Raw genomic sequence first — 22,072 nt, forward strand, 5'->3', positions numbered from 1 at the left:
TCCCAAGGGCTCCTCTCCTTAACCCCTCACCCGCGGGCGGCTCAGTCCCGCCACCCCCGGGGAGTCGGGACGCCAATTGACACCTCGAGGCGAGCTATTTCGGGTTTTATTCTATCTTGCGCAAAGCAGGGAGCTGGGTGGTATCCCATAAAAGTCCAGCCCAGTGATCATCAAAACTTTACACTTGCTAAAAGGTATGCCTTTTAACAAACAAAGGCATCAGCATTCCTCGGTTACGAAGTACGTAAGTTTTCTATTAATTAGTAATCAAACCACTATTTGGTAGTAGCATCTCGATTCTTTTGCTGATTAGTCCGCAGGCGCAGTTCTTTTTTTCCCCGTTGAGTCTGGGGTCCCATCTGAGTAAGCGGCCAGTGGGTTGAGATCTCGCACTGCCGAAATTACGTTTCCCCCAGTTACTGCTCCATCCTCCTGACTTCAGTCCTGGTGGCTCTCGTCCAGACAGCCCATTCACCTTGGGATTGTCTTTCCTTCCCCTTAAAAAAAAAAAAAAAAAAAAAAAAAAAAAAGATTATCCGAGGGTGCGACATCCACAATTCTCCCGCACCTGGCGGGCAGGGGTGGGGCGCTGGCACTCCGTGCGCACTGCGCATGCGCCTCCCGGCCGTGCCGTGTGCAGCGGGGCCGGCGCGTGCGCGGTTGCCGGGGCGACTGGAACACAACATGGCGGCCTGAGCGGAGCGCCGGGAGCGGGGCCGGGTCGGGCCCGGCCGCTCATCCGCTAACCCCGGCACCTGCGGGACGGCGCGGGAGGCACAGTGAGAGGGTACGGGGAAAGGCCTCGCGCCCATTCTGAGGGGTGGTGCGGGCCCGGAGCCTCCAGGGAGGCTGACGGTCACCGGGGGGGCCGGGGTCTTAGGGAGTACCCGCGCCGAGGGGGCTGTAGGTGCTTCTGTAGCCGCTGGAAACGCCGTCCCTGCAGCCCGTGGGCAGCTCCTGGGTCTCGCATGCCAACGCTGGTCTCTGCGTCCCATTCCTCCGCAACAGGGAGCGAATAGTTCTTTCTCTCGGCTGCTGCGGGGCATCACCGCGGCTGCTGGTCTCTCCGAGTGCTTTCTCAGGAACTGCTAAGTTTTCCTGCCTCGGCGCGCCTTGCCTTCCATTGCTTAGCATCCTTCGCATCATGTCGTGCCACACCCTGCACATCTGGCGCGTCTCTGAGTGCAATAATTACGCACTATGGCCTTGAAGCTCAACTTCTTGCTGCTTCCTTCATTTCTTGGGTTATTTCTCTCGTCCCACCTGTATCAATGTCATACTTAAACATCATAGCTTTTTCGTCCTCAGTATCTTGGCATCTTTGTAACAAAGTGTCTGCTTTAGATTTTTATAATACCCTCTTTTGACTACTGTAGTGCTGTCTTTTGTGTCATTTTATATTGGATTCTTTAATTCTAAATGATTATTAATTTTCCATGCTCTCTAGTTACAATGATTGGGTATTGTCTTTGAGTTCCATCACTTGCCCATAATTTATATTTAGATTGTTCCTTATTTCATGGGTTCTCAAGCCTCTTGCACATTAAACTCTTATTCTGTTGAATAATTCATGGCCACTTTTTGGGGTGTTGGAGGACTTCATATTGCTACAACTTGTTCTTCCCAACCTTTATTTCGCTTTCCAGTGACGAGTCTAAACTTGAATGTCTGTGTGTGTTGAAACAGAGGGGAGAAGTTAGTTCACATCTATTGTTACAGATGCATGAAAGAACTCTAGCCAGTGATCAGGTCTCTTTTTTTCAGTGTTCTATGCAAATGTAATTGGAACACTTCCTTTAATTTCTCCTTGAAGCTTTCAGTCTTACAGTGCTCATAAAATTTTTAACCTTTTCTTTCAGTCTTCCTCTTTGACTACAACAAATCCAGGTAATCTAACTCATCCAAGGTTTGTTTTGTAGCTGTACAAATTTTCATAGCTTAAAGTTGCTCTGACCTGGCTTTTTTTTTTGTTCAGCGTGTGTTTGAAGTCTTTTGTTTCGGAGGGTTCTTTTTGTTGCCTTATCATTCTCAGGATGTGATCACATCATGATCAGGATGGTGCTGAAGTGGATTTTTAAGAATCCCCAGAAATCTTGGCTTGTGAATGCAAAATCAAAATTTGTTGGTACACCTGAAGTCTAAATTTTATTTCTTCTTATTCTATATAAACTTCTATGCTGTTGTTCTTACAATATCTCATTTTCTTTCAGCTGCTGATTAAACAATAACTAACTTGTCATATGATCATTATCATTCTGTCCCTAGAAGAAAACCCCTCTTATTTTAGTGACCTGTTTTGTTCAGAGTTTACACATTGACTTTATTCATCAAAGAGACATGTCAAATAATGCAGTTTTCATTCCTGATTCCACCTTTTATTCAGTCAGTTGAAATTATTCAGGCCTTTGCTTCATTCTTTTCACTGAGTGGATCTCATAAGTGCCAGGTTAAAGCCTCAGTTGTTGGTTATGTGTGGGGTATTTATTATGTCTACAGAGCTCTCTGTTGGGAAAGAATTACAATAACAAGTTTTACAGACTTACCTGGAAAAGATCTTCAGTGCTCTAAGAATGTTCTAAAATGTGTAAAGGATTAAGTCTTTGTACAGTATTAGAATTCTGCAATTTAAAATCTAAACAACTCAAGTGTTTTGACTTCTCCACTGTCATCTGGACTCTCTTGTATGTGTAAAATATATTTATAGAAGAAAATATATAAACATATACAATCTGAATTCTTTAAATACCTGAAGATATTTTCAATAAATTTGTACAAGAATGCTTTCCCTGCATTTCTTTGCCCAAGTACTTTGGCTCATTAACACTGTGGCTGGTATGTCATAGATATTAAGATCTCATTTTCAAATCATAGATTTTGAAATATTTTTTTTAATGCCAGAGAATCAGTTACTTCCATTTAAGAAAAAAAAAATACAGGATGGTCATTTATTAGAATAAAAGAGTAAATCAACAAATAGCTAACTTTTTTTTTTTTTTGTGTCTGTCTTGCATATATTTTGGCCCCAGGGCTGGCTCTGACATTATAAGAACATAATATGGTCAGTGTGTGACTGGTTGGAGGGTATCAGTTACTACCAAAAAATTCCATTTACCCTGAATTCTGTAAGAGTAGTATTTAAGTAGTCTGAATTTACAATCTCTATCTTCTATTTAGCAATTTAGATAGGAAATTAAAACTTAAGTTGGGGATAGAGAATGTGGTGATTTTTCCTGACAAGATGTTATTTCCTCAGTCTCAATTAGTGAAGGCTGAGGGTCAGCTCACCTGAAGCACGAACTGCCCACTTACCAAATTACAGCCAAAACAATGAAACTGTCCTGTGGTCTCCTCCCCATGTTGGAGTCTGTTAGAGATTGCCTCCTTTACCCACAATGGTTTTCAAATTCATCTTGTGCTTTCAAAATAGCTCTATATGCAACTTGTCTATGTTGAGTGGATGTGATGGTGTGGTTTATTTTAAATTACTCTGCTATTTCCAATTTTTCAAATTTAGATGGCCTAATTAGTTAGTTTATGATGCAGCATGATTGATAATGATCAGGAAACAGAAACAGCAGCTGATAAAAATGAGAAGAGCACCTGACAATTCTCATATAAGTGCTGCTACTGTATTGAAGAAAGGGGGGTTGCAAGGGGAAGGTTTCTACTAATTAAAATACAAGTGTTTGGCTCACAAGGAAAGAAAACAGTTTTTTGTTGTTTGGGTTTTTTTTTTTTTAACAGAAGCAAGTATGAAAGCTGGGGAGATGAAAAGAGAATAAAACACAAATTGATTGTTAGTTGGAAGACAGCATTAGAATGTCCCTGCCTAAGTAACTTTTCCTTCTGCAAAATTTCTTGGCAGGCTTTCTCCACTGTAAGGCTGTGTTTATACTTGCAAATTAAACATATCTGGAAATCTTCTTGGACACAAAGAGCAACTGGCATGAAATAACCCTCATCTCTGCTAGTAAATTCTCTTATCTTCCAAAACAAGGCAGTAGGACAGAAACTGCTTGAGAACTGACCTTAGAAGGAGTCCTCACACCAGGCAGGGAAGGTGCCTCACAACGTGCTGATTGTCACAGCCAAGTCCCTGCCAGGTACTGTTGTCACAGTAACTAATAACAGGCAGCTACACTGAATTTACTGCCATCACAAAGCTTGAGACTCCCAGTTATTCTGACACCCATAAAGGGCTGAATATGATAAAAGAGTTTTTCTGCCCTGCCTCCCTCAAAATGACTGGGTTTGCATCTTTCTTGAATAATAAGACCCATGTCAAAAGCAACAGCAGCATAAAGCTCACCAGAACTGGATTTTGCTCAAGTGAAATTACTGAAAAAATTATCAAGGATAGAATCTGTAGGTGCTAAAAATAAAAGGAAATAGGGAGATGAGGTGGGTGAAGGGAACTAGGCACTGGGATTGGTAAGGAACAGTTAATCACAAAGCTGAAGGAGAATAAAGGAGGAAAGAAAAAAGTCAATTCAGATGGAAATTAGAAGACCTGAAAACTAATATAAATAAAACCTTTTTGATAGCCAATATCTGCTTAATCCCTTAAAGTTCTGCAGAATTAGAATTGACTGATTTTTCACATCCTTGTATTTGAAGCATTTAATTATCAAAGCCAAACATTACTTTTGGCCCAGTGCAAATCTCATATCTGAATTTAATATGGGAATAAAGCTTTAAAATCAGAAACTGCTTTGCTTAAAATAAAATATGTTAAAAAAAAAACCTAACCAAACAATACCTCCACAAAAAAACCCCAACAAATTGCCCCATGTTGGAACAATGACTCCATAATACACTTGCTTTCCAAGATAATTTTGTTTTCAGTACACTGTAAATAAAGGGAGGTGTTTTTTTTTGTTTTGTTTTGTTTTTGTGAAAGAAGCAAAGAATAAATTCAAATATGAGTTGCTAACATGCTGCAGCATTAAAAAAGGTAGAAAGAGCTGTGTGGAGAGGCATCATGTCTCTGAGGAAGGAAGTGGTAGTTTATTGTCTAAGAATTACAGTCTTCTATTTTCTGGAATATATATTTCTGTATTTGGGGCAGCAAAACTTCATTTGCTGCTTTTCATTTTATTTTCTCTCAGCTAACATGTTAACAAAATATCTCTTTTATTTGAAAGTTTTCCATTAGTCAGCATTTAACAAGTAAAGTAAGGATTGATACACAGTCTTCATAATAATTTCAAACATACTGAAACAGTGTATTTCTGTTTTTAAAATACCAGTTGCTAAGATAAGGAGAGGGAATATTTTCTGATGTTCTGGAGAATGTGAGTTAGGGAAGGAAAGTACTGTGCAAGTAAACACATGAAGTAACATTTTGAAAGGTGTGCATAATTAATCATGGAAATTCTACAGAAAACCCAGTTTAAATTCAGTGAGGGAACACAAAATTAAGACTAAGTGAAGCTTTTTAAGTACACATGAGTTAAAAAGGTTTACATGTGGTACAGAAAGGGAACTCTACCTTCCTGTTTGGCACTGGGGGGTTATTGAGTACTCTAATTGATGTCACCCACTGTATTAAATGGGGCCTGGCCACTGGGTGGCCAGGGTGAAACGATGAATGAGGAATAAATAGTTGATTTCTGCCTTGCCAAATGCACTGAATATACTTGTGCTGCTTTTCTTTTATCTGTAAATAATGATTGGAGGAAATGTGTCAGTCCTCTTCTTGGGTAATACTTTTTTCAGCCTCTTTAAGTACTGTTGTAGTGCAGGTTAAAACCAGTGCATTTATCCTTAGTCAATGTATAGCATTAGTTCTCCTTCATATTTGCATTTATATTTACATCCATCATCCAGATGTTATATGGTCACAAAATAGGTGCTTTTTATCAGTTAGGAAAATAGAGGAGAGGGCTGTGTGTAAGTAGACATAGACTTGACATTGTCCCCCAAGTATGTAAGTGCCAACCAGTGCCTCTTGGGTTACTGATTTTATATTCCCAGTTAAATATATCTGGTTCCTAATGAAATCACTGGGAATGACTCATTTGTACATACAAAATGAAATGGGACATTTTGCTCTTAGGTGAGGTTTCAAAATGTAACTCAGAGCTTCAAGAATATCAGTTAAAAAAAGAAAAATACCTTCAAGTAATGTGGCTTCTGATTCTCTGTTATATTGTTAGAAATCTCTTGGTCCATTTATACACTACCTACAACTGACAGAATTGTCCACTTTATGATTAAAACAGTATTTAAACTATCTGCTTAACTGCATCAAGGGCAGATGTATACAACTCAGTGGTAAGGCACTGCAGACTCTCTGTCATCTAAAACATCTTTTAGGCCTTTAACCCTTTGATAAATTGACTGACAAATTCTTTTGATGGAGTGAACTCTTTTAACAACAGATAATAACATTATTTTAAACAGAACCTGCCCATACAAGGTATTTCTCCTCATTTCAAAGTGGAAAATATTGTTTTGGTGTTTAGCTGTACATCTGACTGGGGAAAGACGTATGTCCTGCCCTAATCCATTCAATAGTGTGCAAAGCTCTTTGTTTCCTGCTTCCTCCCCAGAGTTTCTGTAGCATGGTTTTTTTTGTTTATTAAAGCCTAGGAGGGCAATGAAATAATATACACAATAATAGAATAGTGCTGTTTTTCATGTAAGAGGTTTCCATCAAAACTTAATTTTAAACATTAAATTTGGCAATGCATCCCACTGAGCAATGTTTGGAATGTGTGCTACAGCAGCACAGAGTAAACAGTATCACCCATACTCTTATGCAACACAAAATTCCTGCTGGGAGCTCCTTGGCATAGTAGCTGGTGTCTGGGGCACAGCACATTACTACTTTTCTTCTTGGGGTAAGCCCAGTGACTCCAAGCTGTAAGGAAGAATAAAGCCATTTACTAATCACTGATCTGCTCAATAAAGAAACAGGAAGCAAACAATTTTTCGGGCCCTGCATTTGAAAGTTCAGTGACAGTCTAAAGTTCTGATAGCCTCATGGCAGGGGGAAAAGTCAACTATAATCTAGTTCCTGACTGCAAGTCAGTCTTCCTCTTTTCTGTTTAATTCAACTTTAGTATAGAACAAGTGAATAATCTGAGATAAATACAAGCACTAAGGAGGCTGACTCCACATCCTACTAGCTTTATGTTCACATAAAGTTGTTTTGTATGCATGGTGCATTGATTCCTTTCTTCTTCTTTATTCCTGTATTTGAACAATGTCCAGTAACTTTTGGGTCTAGAGACAACCTGTAGATTCTTAACCAGATTTTTGATTTTGAAACATGTTTCTCAAAATCCGAAGTCTACATGTCTGCTTTTGTTAAGAAAGTCTGATGTAGCTCTTACTTTTTGTTGCTCTTTTCCAACAGACCAAAATATTTCAACATCAGTATTAAAATTAAAAACTAAATATATGTTAAGCATAGTTAAATTTAATTTCATCATATGTAAGATTTGCTAGTGATTTCAACCCACGTCCCATATCCAGTTAGTGCTTTAACTGTACACCATGGCTCAGTACTCTGATTAGGCACACTCAGAGCTGATCTGCTGAAATAGCCTCTGGTACTTAAGGATCTTGGCTTGACTTACCAGTTTGAACGAGGGATCAAAGCAAACTATTTGGCAGTATCATTTCACAGGCAACTTTACAGACACCCCTGTGCAAGTAGTTGAAGTTTAGATCTCAGAATGAGGCAGCAGCTGAGCGATGTTTTTGGAAAGAGGTGTCAGTGATAAAGTTGGGTTCCTTGCCTCATTAAGCACTTGAGTGTCTTCTGGGGACGTGTTCTGTCTCCCAGAGTGATCACGTTTTATGACAGCATTTACTCCATTACTGCATGGTACATTTCATCACTGTGCAACAGCAGACATATCCTTCATTATTCAAATACTTGACACAAAACTTGTTGATTGCTCTGAAATATTTTTTCTTGCCCTTCAGGCTGTCTTATTTCTCTGTTCAAGGCTGTACAAGTACTACACTGTTATTGCCAGCCCCGTTTTCTACAAATACACAGGAAGGCACTAATCGTGTCAACAGCTTGGCTTTCTGGAACTCTCAGCCTCAGCTGCTGTGCTGTTAACTAAGTGTAATCCAGCTGGCCAGCCAGCTTGCTGAGCTCCTGCAAGCTGAACTGCTGATTGTACCCTCAACCTTTTACTGGCTGGCTTAATACAGCATTGCAGGGGAGATGGACTGTAATGCAATTATCTTACAAGAAAAACTGAAGACCTAAAGGTGTCTGCCTCTTCAGGGCAGTGAAATGGAAAATAAAGTGTCAGATGTATTACATCATGATTATACTTTAAATTGCTGTTGTCAGCAAAATAGTGATTCCAGCCAGAAACTCATTGCCATGCAACAGAACACTACTGGATTTCTAAGTAGAATTTTCACATATAGTGTAATGGCTTCCCTCTCTTTTATTCTAAGCTTGTATCAGTTAATTTACTGGAAATTTCTTGATACTTAACAGTGTGATATGCCCAGAAAGCATGCCTTCAAAAAAGCTTCATGGAATAAATGAGCTGACTTCTGCAGTGGGTGCTTTGGATAGCATAAACTAAAACTATGATACCTCAGATGTAGGTTTAAAAACTTCCATGAGACAGTATCAATTAAAAATGAACATGTCCATTTTAATACTGATTAAACTACATACTTTTTTTCTACGCTGTGTACAAATCAATGTGCAAGTTTTATTTCTAGCTTAAACTCTCCTTATTTGTTTCTGCAGTGATGAAAACCCTTGGTTCCCTTTTACTGGTATGTGAATTTATGGCCATGACTATTTATGAGCTGATAAAAGGTATGTAGCACATGCTTAAGAAACATAAACTCTCCTTGTGTAGATCACAAAGTGGAATTAATTATTTTTCACTTGGTTGTTCACTGTGATAGATTATAGAACTCATAGGGAATCTTGTGCTGTACTGCTTTGCCCTTTATTTTTTGCCAGTGGAACATATCCAGTTGTTTAAGGCATGGGTACATGCAGTCCATAGCCATCTATTCTACAGTCAAACAACCTTGACTGCAAAACACAAAATAATTGCTTTATGTTACAAAAAATAAAATTTAAACAGATTATTTGTTACATCAAGGCTACTGTGAGGTATTAAGAACATTATTCCCATTTGTTTCAAAACAATTGAATCAATTAATAAGGATTTTCTGTTTTTATACCTAGTAAGAAAGCCTTTTAGTAAGTTTTCTCTATAAAATAACATTGTTCCCTCCTACCTCCTATATTTAAAAATTTTGGAGCTGTTTGTCAAAGCAGGTCAGAGACCATAAAGGTTAATGAAGAGTTCCTCCAAAAAAAAAAATTAGAACAAAAGCTGATTTAAAGCCAGTTCTTATATAAACAATAAAGGAATTGGATACTGCAAATGAAGGTGCTTACAATTCATTAGCAAAAAAGGATTTTTTAAATGAATAATTAAGAATTTGTAATGTCTTAACAATTGGGAGTTTAATTTAAATAACTGAACGTGCAAGTGTCATTCAGTGTAATGCAATAAAGACTTGCTCCTGAACATGACATTGGTGACACTGACTATTCAAATCTCTAACAAAAGAAGTAACTCTGTTTCTGACCTAGATAAGAATGTGAGATTAAAACTGAGTTATTTGCTGATTGCTGAAGTAGATATTAGTGTGTATTAGTTTTAGTAAGACATTTTGGGTTTGCTATATTTAGCATGGCATTCAGCTGGAAATGAGAACCATCATTTCAGTATGTTTTGATTTTTTTTTACTATTTAAAAATACAAGTTCTTTCAAAGTTTTCCAGAAGATGATGATTGTTTTCACACCACTTAGTTGTAGTAACCTCCTTTTCTATAGCATGGTGAATCAGTTCAAAATGAAATCTGTGTTCAATAGTAATCTGAAATGCTGCAGTTAGGGATTATCTGAACATTCATCTGGGTTTACCTGAAATTCTATAAATTGCTGATTCTTCTTTATGGTCTGAATTTTGAGTCTGGACTGTGTTTACATGATACAGTGCCTTATTTTTAATGTTGTATAAGGTGGTGGCACATGGGGTGGAGCTTGTCAAATCATAGAATATAATAGAAACCTGAACTGAAGTGGACTGAAAATGAATTTTTAATTTGACAAGGAGTATGGAGACACTTCTCTAATTAGGAGGACAGTTCACTGTAATGCTACTAGTGTGGAAAGCTGATACTTTTGTGTTTTTTCCTTAAAAGAACAAGAGATCATGCTTATTTGTCTTTACACAAAGTCATAATTGTCTTACTGTTAATTTATAGCAGAAGCATTTAATAACTGAAAAACAGTCTTGCCCTTTATTTAATCAACAGCAGTTTGGTAATTTAAAGCAATGAAAAAAGTGGCTGAGGGAGAGGTGTGGAGGATCTCTCAAGAGAAATGATAGAAGCCTCAAATGCCACTGCCTTAGGATTCACTGCACCATTACTGCCAAATAAGGTTTCTCCAGTGATAAATCTGGAAGTAGAAGAGCATCTGCTCCAGATTTTTCTAGTGACATGTAATGAAAAAGCAATTGAGCATGAATTCTTTTTACGAAGGCCCAATTCCTTAAATACAAATAATAATCTAAATTGATTTGAATAGCTGCATTTTATAATATCTTTTCCACTATAAATGACAAAAGGCCTGATGTTGAAAGCACCATTTATCTCTATGGGGGCACTACTACTACAACTCCCGATGTAAATGGTACTCTGTTCCAAGTGCTTTGTGATCTAATCCTGCTCAGGGGATTATGTGGCTGCCTGGAGGAGCACTGTAATCAGTTGGGAACACAAATCCTGCTGGCTCTGGGGCTCTGGCCTCAATGAGTTACTGTCCTGACAGTCTCCCTTCTCCTCCCCAGCCAATTACTCATACTGCTGTCATCACACAGATCAGTACCTGCTTTGTTTTTCAAAAATGTGATCATTTCTGCCTCCGTTGATGGCATTGCAGCATTACATAAAGGCATTACAGCAAGATTAAAAGGCCTTTGGAGCCTATAAAAGAAAAAAGCTGAGCAGTTACTGAATGGCTCTGCAAAATAGATAAATTTTATAACTGTAATTATTGCCTAACAGCAACAGCAAGCTAAACAACATAGGTTAGCCTTGAATTTGCAATTCAGATGTGAATCACAGTCTTTTAACCATTTTGGTAACTTGAGGTGATTGATACAAATCTTCAACCTGAAGGACAATTACTTTGAGTAGAGAGGAAATGAGATATTTAGAAGTGAAATACTGCAGTTCTGCTAGAACTTAGGGAAATAGATACTGCAAGTAATACGTGCAGTAAAAACTAAGGCATCTTACAGAGTATTAAATTGACAATTGTTAGTTGAGCTATTCTGGTGCATACTGAAATATAAATTATGTCAGAAGTTGAGTGGAAAACGAATTACAAAGCTAGCTGTAAATGACAGAAGTAGTAGAATTGAAAAAGGTGATATCAATGCACCTCTGGAAGCTGAAGACTATGATATTTGTATTCTATTTGTTCTTCACTAAAAAGGACTCACACAACTTGACATTTTATTCTAGGAAGGAGAAAGCCATTGCCTGAAAAAAAAAATCAGGAACAACATGTACCAGATATGCAAATCTCCAGATTGTGTACATAGGTAAGAGACCTGGTTCAGCAACAGCCTTACAGCAAATGTAGCATACGTTTATTTCAGGGTCTTTTCTAGGCAGAAACAGAATTGTCTGGGGCAGCCGCCGACTGCTGCAGGGAGAGAAAAGGCCATGGCCCAGATAAATCTTTGCCTGCAGCAGAGGCCTGGGAGGCAGCAGGCAGCCAGAGCTGCTGCCAGCACCCCAAAGGAGCTCTAGTACCTGCTGCAGGAAGCCCTCCTGGGAGGGGATGGCCCTTGCAATCCTCTGGTAGCCCTGGTGAGAGCAGAAGCAGAAAGCCTGGCCTCTCCTTCCTGGACTTGCCCGTTCCCCATTCCCATATGTGTAGTTGTTGTCTTACCATGATGGCAAAATTTTATTTTTTACTATTATGTTGATAAGTTTGAAAAAAGTGCTGGTTTCTTTAAGTTGTTTTTTTTAAAAAACAAATAACTGGAAGCACTGATAATGTTTATCTTTTTACTGAATTCTTCTCTCTGCTGTGTTTGTATTAGTACAGAAATGGGATATTTCAGAGAGATGGGCAACAAGAAAACATAATAATAAAGGTAATTAATTTTATGTGAGCATATTTAACTAGAAGTAAAGTATATAAGTATTTTTCTCTTTACCCTGAGAAGGTAATATTTATTCATGAATAAAAGGACATTTTTAAAGAAATATGTAGACAGTAGAAATATGTAGTCTAGGGGAATGAACAAGCAATTTTGTTACTGGCTAAAAACTGAAATGACTGAGATGCATTACACCCTGTATGTGTTCCCTCCAATCTAAGAACTTGATCTTTATCCTCTATTAATATGTATTTTTGTTTCTGTGTTAATCTAGGCACAGGAAATAGAGGAAATAGGGTTCAGTTTTGCAGCTCTTTCTTTCTGCACTCAATTCCTATATTTGGTGGAAGTTACACGAACAAAAGAGAGCAGAAGATAGTGGCTTTCAGAAGATTTAATTGTAATCATCTCTCTTGACAGTTTCATAAAGTTATTTTGCTAATGTTTGAAAAGCAAGGATTTCTAAATTCAGTTTATGAAATTTCATTTTCTGAAGATAAAATTTTGAGTCATAGAAGTGTACAGAAGAAGCCAAAGCCACCTGTTATATCACTGCTAAAGAGAACTCTAATAGCTTAAGCTAGATGTCCTATTTATCAGCCTTTCCTTCTGTGATAGTCTCTATGCTCTTAGACCTTTCTTTTCATGATGTACAGAACAGTATTTGCATTACATACTATGGACACAGGTATCTTCAAGCCTGGACCCACTTACTATTTTAATGCAGCTTTACTGCTGTGATACTACCCCTGGATTTTGGAAAGTTTCTTCTTAAAGTAATCTGTGATTTCTTCTACAATTACTATTTTACAGTCATTGCTTGAATATTTTACTGTTTGTAATTTGTGGAAATATTTTATTTTTGCAGCAGAACATCCTGAAGTTAAGAGATTTTGGATCTTGTAGGAGTATCTATTCTCAGCAGGCACACAGTACCTCCCCATGCTGGTACTGAGCACCTGAATGTTTGCTTACAAATGGGCTCTTATAGTTACAACATTGGCATGTGGAGTCCTGGCTGTGTTTTCTATGAAATCACAAGGTGCTGTATTTAGTGGAGGGTTTTGCTTATCATTAATCAAGATAATCAAAGGTAAATAACTCAAATTAGGAGCATATGATCTTCGTTTCCATGGATTTGTAGAAGCTTCTGTGCTTAGTCTGCAGGGTTCATGAGGCAGTAATCCCATCTGGTCTGGCACTCTTCACCCTGTGGCAAGTTAGTAATAAAGCAGTTCAGGAGAGCACAGTACAAACGCAAGTGATTTACAAAGAAACATTTTGGAACATTTTTTCCCAGTGGCTTTGTATTTAGTAAAAATGTATTTTCTCTGTTTTAGCTCTGTGTAGAGTATGGCACATTTCCTCTCATGAGCATCACAAACTATTCTCAGTCTTGTTAATACACTTAATGGTAAAGTGTTTCCCACTTTTTTGGGACTTACGAATACTTTCTGCAAAAACAGAGGAGATTAGAGAATACACTCCCTCTGATTTATGAATTTGATTTACAGTGTAGTGTATCTAAGACCACTGTGCTCTTAAGATCTTGTGTGCTGATATATTTTGAAATCAGGTTCTGATGTAGGAAGAGTTCAGGAAAAACAAATTAAAGTCTTTTAAGATTTTTGGTGATGATGAAACTATAACTCAAAAAAATTGTCACTGGTCTTCAAGAAAAAAGGAAAAATACCCACCATGAGTATTTCTCCAATATCTTTGTGCCCTAGCAACAGCAGCAGTTCTTTATTCTCCTCCCACACTGCTGTCTCTGATATGCAACCAGGACTGATAACATTTGCTTTGCTTCTTTCCTCCTCCACATGGCAAGTGCAGCTGCTGCCATCACCATCACATTAAATGACAACCATTATGCTTTGCCTGCTAACTTGTAGAAACATTTCTACTTCTCCAGCCAGAAAACTGTTAAAAGAAAAATCCCAAATGTGGCAGTACTCTTGCAAAGTAAATTGAGACCAAAAGCTTTAAGAATGCCTCGTTTTTTCATTTCAGCTTGAATCAGCTGGGCTTTGTAGCTTTGTAAGGAAATTACATGCTGCAAACTTAAGTTTTCTTAAGGGAAAACCCTCAAACCTTAAAGATACTTCCTTGAACTTTCAGCTTAATCTAAAAATTTTCACTCTTTGCAACCACTGAACGTTTTCAGAGACCTTACAGGTGTGTTCATAGAGAAAGGAGGGATGTTTATTGGAAATTAATGAATTAAAAGCGATACAGTCTTGCCAAACTAAAGGCAATTATGGGCAGGTTTGTTTCTTTTTCAGTGCCTCCTGCAGTTGTTGCTGTTGAATGATTGCATAAGCCTTTATGCTTTACAGCACATTGTGTAAGAACTTTTAGTCTTTTATTCAGCCATGGTGATCTTTCAAATCTTATTTCCCTTTCTGTTTCCTATAAATCATGGTTCCAGGATCACACTTTTCAGTGGCTTGCACAGTTGTTCTTGAATTTGTTACAGTTTACATTTGAAAACAGCACATTTTTTAGTTCACACAGAAGCTAGTCCCAGCTGCGTGTCTTGATGCAGCTGCACAATGTGAATCAGATCTTTTTTCTCCTTCCTTAGGCTTTATGAAGACACGCAGGGCAGTGTGCAGCCAGCTGTTTGATTGAATTTGCAAACAGTTAAAAAGAAGTTTCTCATGTCTACAAAGGGGCTGAGTGTTTTGCTTTCAAGAGTCATGTGGTGCTTCTGAAGTGTTACTTAAATTATAAGCCCAAGGAAAAAAGCAACAAGTGCAGGAAATAAATGTTACTGGACCCAACTAAAGTCGATTGCTCTAATATGATAACAATGTTTTCAAGGACTCTGTGCAAGTTTTATATTAACTGAAGATCAAGCATAGGAATGCAGTTCAAATTACCATCTTTCCAGTGTGGCTGCTTGCAAAGAACCTGAGTGTTAGGAATGGAGTGTTATAAATACATTCCTATGTGCATACACAGCAAGAGGGACTGCTTGATTCTGCTGTCTTAAAATGAGGAGAATACATGGTCTTCTAGGATCTGCCACTTTACTAGAAGCAAACACAATCCCAGATCCATTGCCCTTCACCAGAAGGGATGACCTCTTTACATATTTTTCCCCAAACCAGAAGGAGAGGGCAGCTACAGATTTCTGTTTAATAACCCAAGCTACTCCTTCAATGCAAACCAGCAGCTGTGTTGCTCTGCTGCTCACGTTATCCTCCAGTTGTTGATAGGTACTAAACTGTCCACAAATGAATAATTTTAACATGTTATCTTCCTCACAAAAAAAAGGGTTTTTTTAATCAAAAGTGACAGCTCAACTGTGTCTTCTCTAGTGCTAATACCATCTCTTACCTTGCAGTTTCCAGCCTTTTTTCTTGGATATAATGAGCTAAACCACATCTCAAAAATCCATGAAGTGATAGGCACTCCTGGTAACAAAACTCCAAAGTTTCAAGCAGTAAGTATGCATTCCCATAGTTACTAATCTCACTGTTTCAATATCCACACTAGAGCTGTACAGCTGTGTGCAATTTCTGCTCAGGGAACTACCACAAAAACCTAAATCTGTGCTGACACAAGAGCAGTGTCTTCTATCCCTACCCAGAGACAGTCGCCCATTCATGAACCTTACAGGCAGAGCAGAGGAAATCTGAGCCTTTCTTGATCTTATTTGGCCTTTTATTTCCACAGTATCTTTAAGGCCAGTGACAAATTTTTAGGAAATAAAAGGGGTTTTTTTTCAAATACTACTTACTTTTCTCTAATGAATAATTACCTAAATCAGGTGAATTCTTTCTTTTCAGTAAATTGTAATCCTCTCTGAATATGCATGATTAAACGTTTTTCTCAGCTTGCTTAACACAGGTCAAGAATTTTGAGTTTTGAATCCTTCCTTTAAAGAAAGGAAAAGGAAAGTCTTCTCTTGTGCACAAATTGCCTTTCTATTTCCTGTGTGCAATGATAAGCTATGACCCCAATGAGAGAACTGCTGCCCATCAAACCTTACAGCACCTTTATTTTCAAGAACTGTGGCAAGTGACTTCAAATCACTTCAGTTTTGAAGATTAAAGTCAAAAGGTGAGGGGAGCATTGTGTCCATGTTTCAAGTGGTGTGAAATTAGTTTCCAGTGCTAGTCCTTCTCTCGTCAACCATGAACATAATTCAGTCAATGTAGTTCTTTGCATTGAGTCCAAACCTTACCTAAAACACTACTGATGCTTGTCTCTATTCTTTTTGCCCCCACTTTTTAAAGACAGCCAATATATGAGCTTTAACCATGCTCAAAAAATTAAGAGTAGTAGGAAATATGTTGGGGCAAGTACCTCGGTATTTGTGGCAAATTTCAAAAGCAAGTCCAAGACAGTAGTATTTAAATGGAAGAACTGTCAGCCCATTTAGAGAAAGTAATTTGTAGCACTGAGCTTGTTAGCTAGAAACAAATGTTTTACATAAGCTGATTACTTGGGTTTATTCTGTCTGCCTAAACACAGATCTTTATTTGGTCTGATGCAGTTCCCCCTCCCCCCAAATCCCTGACATACACGAGAATTTAGAAGCTCTGATACCTCATAATCCCCTTGGTAGACTCTTGTTAGAGTTGCTGTTACTTAAAAGCTCCACCTTTATTTTTAACTATCATCATCCTGTTTTTGATGTCTGCCTTGAGTTAAAAAGTTTTCCAGATGAAGCATGGCAGAGACAGGAATTATGCTTTTGCCTTTTCAGGGCTTCAGTGTACATTTTGAGCAAATAAAAAATTTTTTTTAAAAAACTTAATTATCATGTATTTAGATGAAATAGGGAAAATTCTAAACACGTATTTGACATGAAATAATAAATAATTAAAATCTGATTAAAAATCTGGTGAACTAAAACTTCGTTTATATATCACCTATGTGAAAAATACTCTGTGTATTCACTTGCTGTATCAACAAGGTGAGGTGGAAGTTAGTACCACATGGAAAACTTTCAAATACAGGTTTTTCTCAAAAAACCCTCGAAAACCTCCACAAACTAGCAAAAAACAATTATAAATTATTTTCTGCTGTACATTCAGCTTTGAAAGCATGAACTCTCCTTCTACAGGAGAAGCTACTTTTTCAATGAATTTAGTTCTGGGATTCATCAGTGTAGGTTTTCTAAGTTCCTTTAGGCAAGATTTCAAGAAACATCAAGTAAGGCAAGTAATTTTTTTAAAAAGGAATGAGGTGAAGTTGTAATTGGATGAGGGTTTTTTAATTTATGATAATTTGGGGTTTCTCTTCTAACTGTATTCCTTAAGATGTTCTCAGAAAGAAATTGTATCTTGTTTATTTATTTTAAAATCATTCTCTCAAGAAAGTCTAGGAAAAAAACCAAAACAGCAACATGGACCTCTGCTGGGAGAATTACCAAAATTACATTTTTCTGGAGTAGCCAAATTGATTTCCTTTCCTACTCCTACATTGCATTCAGTTTTCTGGAAACCTAAGGAAGGTGGTGGAGCCCCTGTGTTCCAGTCTGTCAGATTTACTGGATCAAATATTGAGGTGTAGACTCTCACTTGCCCACTGAAGCACATTTGAAACTTCTGTTGTTTCTTCAACAGTCTGAGAAACAGAAGGCACTTCAGTCTTCCCTGAAACATTTCCATTTGCCTGCTATAGAAGGAATAGAAGTGAGGAAAAGCCTGGCTGTGCAGTGAGAGAGACCCAGTCACGCTTCTGTTGTTGGAGATCTAACAAGAACAGTAGTGCCTGATTTTGTCTTGCTCTGACAATTTGCAGGAAAACCCCACAAGGTTTGAGGGCTGGTTTCCTACCATTTTGATATTATGTTCCTGAAGGGGGTCAATATTTAATTAAAGCATTGTTCTGGCAGAGCACAGAGAGTGTTCTGCATTGAACTTCCTAAGTACTTGTTCCTTTTAGAACCTGGTGGAGGAGGAGGTTGGTTAAAAATAACATGAAAGGATTCTTTGAGCTCGAGTATTAGGAATGGAATGTTATCTACAGAATTTAAGTTTTCAAACTGTATTACAAATGACAGCTAACTGCTGTATTTTTTTTTTTTATTTAAGGGTTTGGGTTTTTTTCAGTTAGCTCTAGAAATTATTCACCTCCTGAATTCAGTAACTTCCACCTCAGGTTTTACTGAGAATGTGCAAATTGTTCAATCATATGAGATACTTGATTTTGATGCAGTTTCCCTAACTGCTGAGTAATTTTATGTAACTATACTCTAACTCAAAGCTAAACCAATTCTTTAGCTGATTGAAAAGTAAGTAAAACTTAGTCATAGTTTGCTTCAAGCCATTGATCTTAACATTAATCAAAAGTCTTAACAGGGCCTGGTATTGCAGCCACTTGCTTAAAAGAGCAGTAAAAGCACATAGCTGGTCATGGTTCAGAAATCTGGCACACAGATCACCAGCAACAATTTAACAGAATATTTCCTATTGTTAAATAAAGTAAAAGGCAACATCCTTATCTTACTAGGAAAGAATCTTTATTCCAAACTGATACCATTGATTTTAAAATTCCTGAGATCTAAAAACTTGCATAAAGTAATTTGCGATACTTGAATTTGGTGATGTGTTAGAGAACATTTTGTTATTTAGAAAACGAAAGTCTGTGCAAGTCGTACTTGGCTGGGGGTTAAAAATCTTCTGCCTACCAAGTGTGTATGCAAGACAGGTTTGACAAATAACTTTTTTGGAGGTTTTAATAGTTACAGAAGTTACTCTGCTTATACACTTCATGGGAAGTGATAATTTTTTTCCATAACCAAACACTGGGCTCTGGTGCTGCTGTTCAAAAGCCCAGCTATGAGCAGGAGGCAAAGGGCATTTTGTGTGAGAGGTACTGTTGCAGGGAGACACCATGGAAAACGGGGCACTGGGGAGGAGCACATCACATCCAAGTCACTTAGCCAACCCTTAGGCATCAATTTGAGATTTGTGCTCTACATCCAGCCTATTTATTCTAACCAATTAAGATACACAATGCAGTAAAATACAGGTTAACATAAAGATCTTGTAAGTGTAAAAATTAAGCCTGTTATGTTCACAGCTCTCCTTCTGAGACTCCACAGGGCTGTGCATTTGTGAAAATAATTATTTGAGCTCTTCCAGTAAGCAGGCTTTTTGCTGTGGTTTCTTGATTGGTTGATTGTTTTTGTAAGAAGAGGCATCTCAACACTTGTAGGGTTCTGTTGTGACTGGATTAGATCCTAATCCTTGTTCAGGTCAACTTTGGACAACTTTGAGCATGCCCAAATTCCATACCGTAGCTTTTCTGTGTGAGAAGCTCGTGAGACTCAAGTTCTTTATGAATCTTTTTGACATCTACTACTTCAAAGCACTTGTCTAACTTCTGTTTGGCTTCATGTTTAGATGATGTTATTATTACCACATACTATACTGAGGATCAACGTGACATTTGTAAGGAGATTCTTGAAAATGTGAAAATAGTCACAGGGTAAATGTGGTGTAGACTGTGGGAGTATTTGATATCGATTCAAATTTGACTATCCAAGTTAAATATCATGCACCTGCATCATGTACCATTGCTCAATTTATGTCATTTCTTCATAGCCAACTTTCAGAATCTCAATAGCAAGAGTGGAAACACATCCCAGCCTTGGCAAGAATTTGTATGGAATAAGACTAGAGCACTTGAACAAGGCTCTGCAGGGAAACCTCTACTGCTGCTACTTGCACTAGGTGTGCCAAAGGAAGAGCAGATTTCTCTTACTAGGACTGAACAACTACATGAGCCGAGTTTTAGTGGAGGAAGTGCTTTGCACTAGTAGAGTGAGAACACTGTAACAAAGGGAAACAGCAGAACACAATGGTACAGCTAACTGCTCCTTGTCATTTTACTGAAACTCCTACTGCATGGATGCTGCTTTCCTCCAGCTCCAAGCAGAAAGTGTTCTCCTGAACACAGTATCTCAAAGAGCAGAAGGTATGTAAAACCACAGTGACTGGCTGAGGTTTCCTGCTCTGTTACATTTCAGTGAATCATCTTCCCCCGTCTGTATGCTTCCATGTTAGCAGCTCATACTGATAGAACAGAGAACTTCAACAATAAGGCAATACAGTATTTGTCTGAATACTTACCATAGGGATTCTTTACAGACAGACAGATAGATATGTGAAAGGTATGATGCTACACTTAGAAAATGAAATTAAGGACTGCAGTTCTATAGGCAGGCAACACAGTGCAACAGTAACCTCCAAGTTCTTACCTTTGGAACACTGAGGTGCCATGAGCTTATCCAGTGTTTTTTCCAGAGAGGAAGATGGTGAGTTGCTTAGTCTGATATATTTGGAGTTGAGCATAATGAGTAGCATTAAAATTGATGGTCTAAAAATAGGTAACTGACTGGATCCAAGGGAGCTTACTCTCCACTGTTGTTAATTTCTTACAAAAAAAAAGAGGACAAATCCTACTACCCACATTTGATGGACTGTTCTGACTCAGATCTCCCTTACCTAGCACTACACAGGAGGTCAAAGCTCAGATTATCAAACCATATTCCTGATGGAGATATATTTATTCTATTTGTTGCTTCTCATAATCAGTTCTTGGAAGCCTCAAATCACAGATGCTGAAGTATTTTGACTAAAAAATATAAAATTCCATCAAACTGTTTTTGCACAAGGTACCTTCCTGATTTCAGAAGTGTTATTGCCACTGTTTGCTTCCCTAATTAATATATCAGGTAGGTGATTATTCATACACCAGGAAAAAGATGAAGTCAGAATTCTTGTACGTTTTAACCTGGAAAGAAAGGGCTACCAGAATAACATCTTGTGTATTATCACATTCTGTGTATCTGGAGCTGTCATACTGTTGTAATGAGAATAGCAATTTCATGTTTCATTTTTGTTACAAAATTGCAAATCTGAAGTGAAGAACCACATTGGAATTTTTCTTCATTTTTTCTGCACTTTCAGGTGGATCTTACTCAGTTTGGCACATACAGTACTTCAAGGATATTGATTTCCTAACAAGTTCTTTGCTGTTAAACCTCTGGAGACAACTTACACTTCTCTGGCTGTTGGATGAAAAGGCAAACTTGAGTTTTCCTACCTGCTTTATAGTTAAAATATACCCAAACTTTAAACTACAAACTGGCAAGTATAGTTCCTACCCTCATTCTTCCAGCTAAAATTCCATACTGAGATTATCTGTGTTCCACTCGCTTTTAATTATTTTTTTAATGTAGTAGGAAAAATATTTTTATTAAAAGCTGTATCTACAGCAGCAGTCTTAAGTTCCTTCCAGGTAAGTTATTAGTATCCTGTTTCTTACTAAAATAATTTTTTTCCAGATGGAATAGAGTGTGGTATGGGCAATTCAAGCTTCTAGATGATTGCCCTAATAGTAAAGAAGAAGCTGAAAAAAGAAAACCCACACACATTCCTTGTGTGCTGCTGGACTACAATTTGTGGCAGGGACATACCCTGCCAACACGGATGTGAGTAGTTGCTGTTGTTCCCCTGATGTTGGATATTGCATTTCTTTCCCTACTGGTTTTGTATTTTTCCAGCTGAAGGAAAGAAGTCTTTTAAAGTTACTGCGTATTTTTTCAACTATTTCACTTTGACTCAGACCATATGAAGCACTTATATAGAAGAAGTCTATGGGGAGATAACTACACTAGTTTTCAGTGACAAGGTTTATCTGTATTTTAACAGTTAAACCCACTATGTTAATAAAACAAAACTTCTGAAAAATAATCCTGCTCAGTTTCAGTATTTTCCCCATTCCTCCCCCATTCCATATTTTAGAAGAAGACAGATAAGTATTGTAAAGCACAGCTACATCTTGAAAAAAGTAGGGAACTAATTCCCAGCTTATAAACAGATCTGGCAGCTCTCTATGCACTGGCTGCAT

General features: G+C 37.8%; 1 protein-coding gene across 1 annotated transcript; it reads left to right on the forward strand.

Annotated features, from left to right (window-relative positions):
- Positions 1 to 573: 573 nt before the first annotated feature.
- On the forward strand, positions 574 to 21,915 carry MOK (MOK protein kinase). The gene is given in 14 exon segments (XM_053979705.1): positions 574 to 787; positions 8,735 to 8,806; positions 11,547 to 11,569; positions 11,571 to 11,626; positions 12,139 to 12,187; positions 13,062 to 13,178; positions 13,180 to 13,235; positions 13,517 to 13,607; positions 15,546 to 15,644; positions 16,088 to 16,222; positions 16,441 to 16,550; positions 17,245 to 17,317; positions 17,776 to 17,967; positions 21,130 to 21,915. Coding segments are annotated over 12 exon segments (975 nt in total). The 5' UTR covers positions 574 to 787; positions 8,735 to 8,736; the 3' UTR covers positions 17,872 to 17,967; positions 21,130 to 21,915.
- Positions 21,916 to 22,072: the final 157 nt, after the last annotated feature.

Source organism: Vidua macroura, chromosome 6 (genome assembly GCF_024509145.1).
Source record: "Vidua macroura isolate BioBank_ID:100142 chromosome 6, ASM2450914v1, whole genome shotgun sequence".
Taxonomy (NCBI): Eukaryota; Metazoa; Chordata; class Aves; order Passeriformes; family Viduidae; genus Vidua; species Vidua macroura.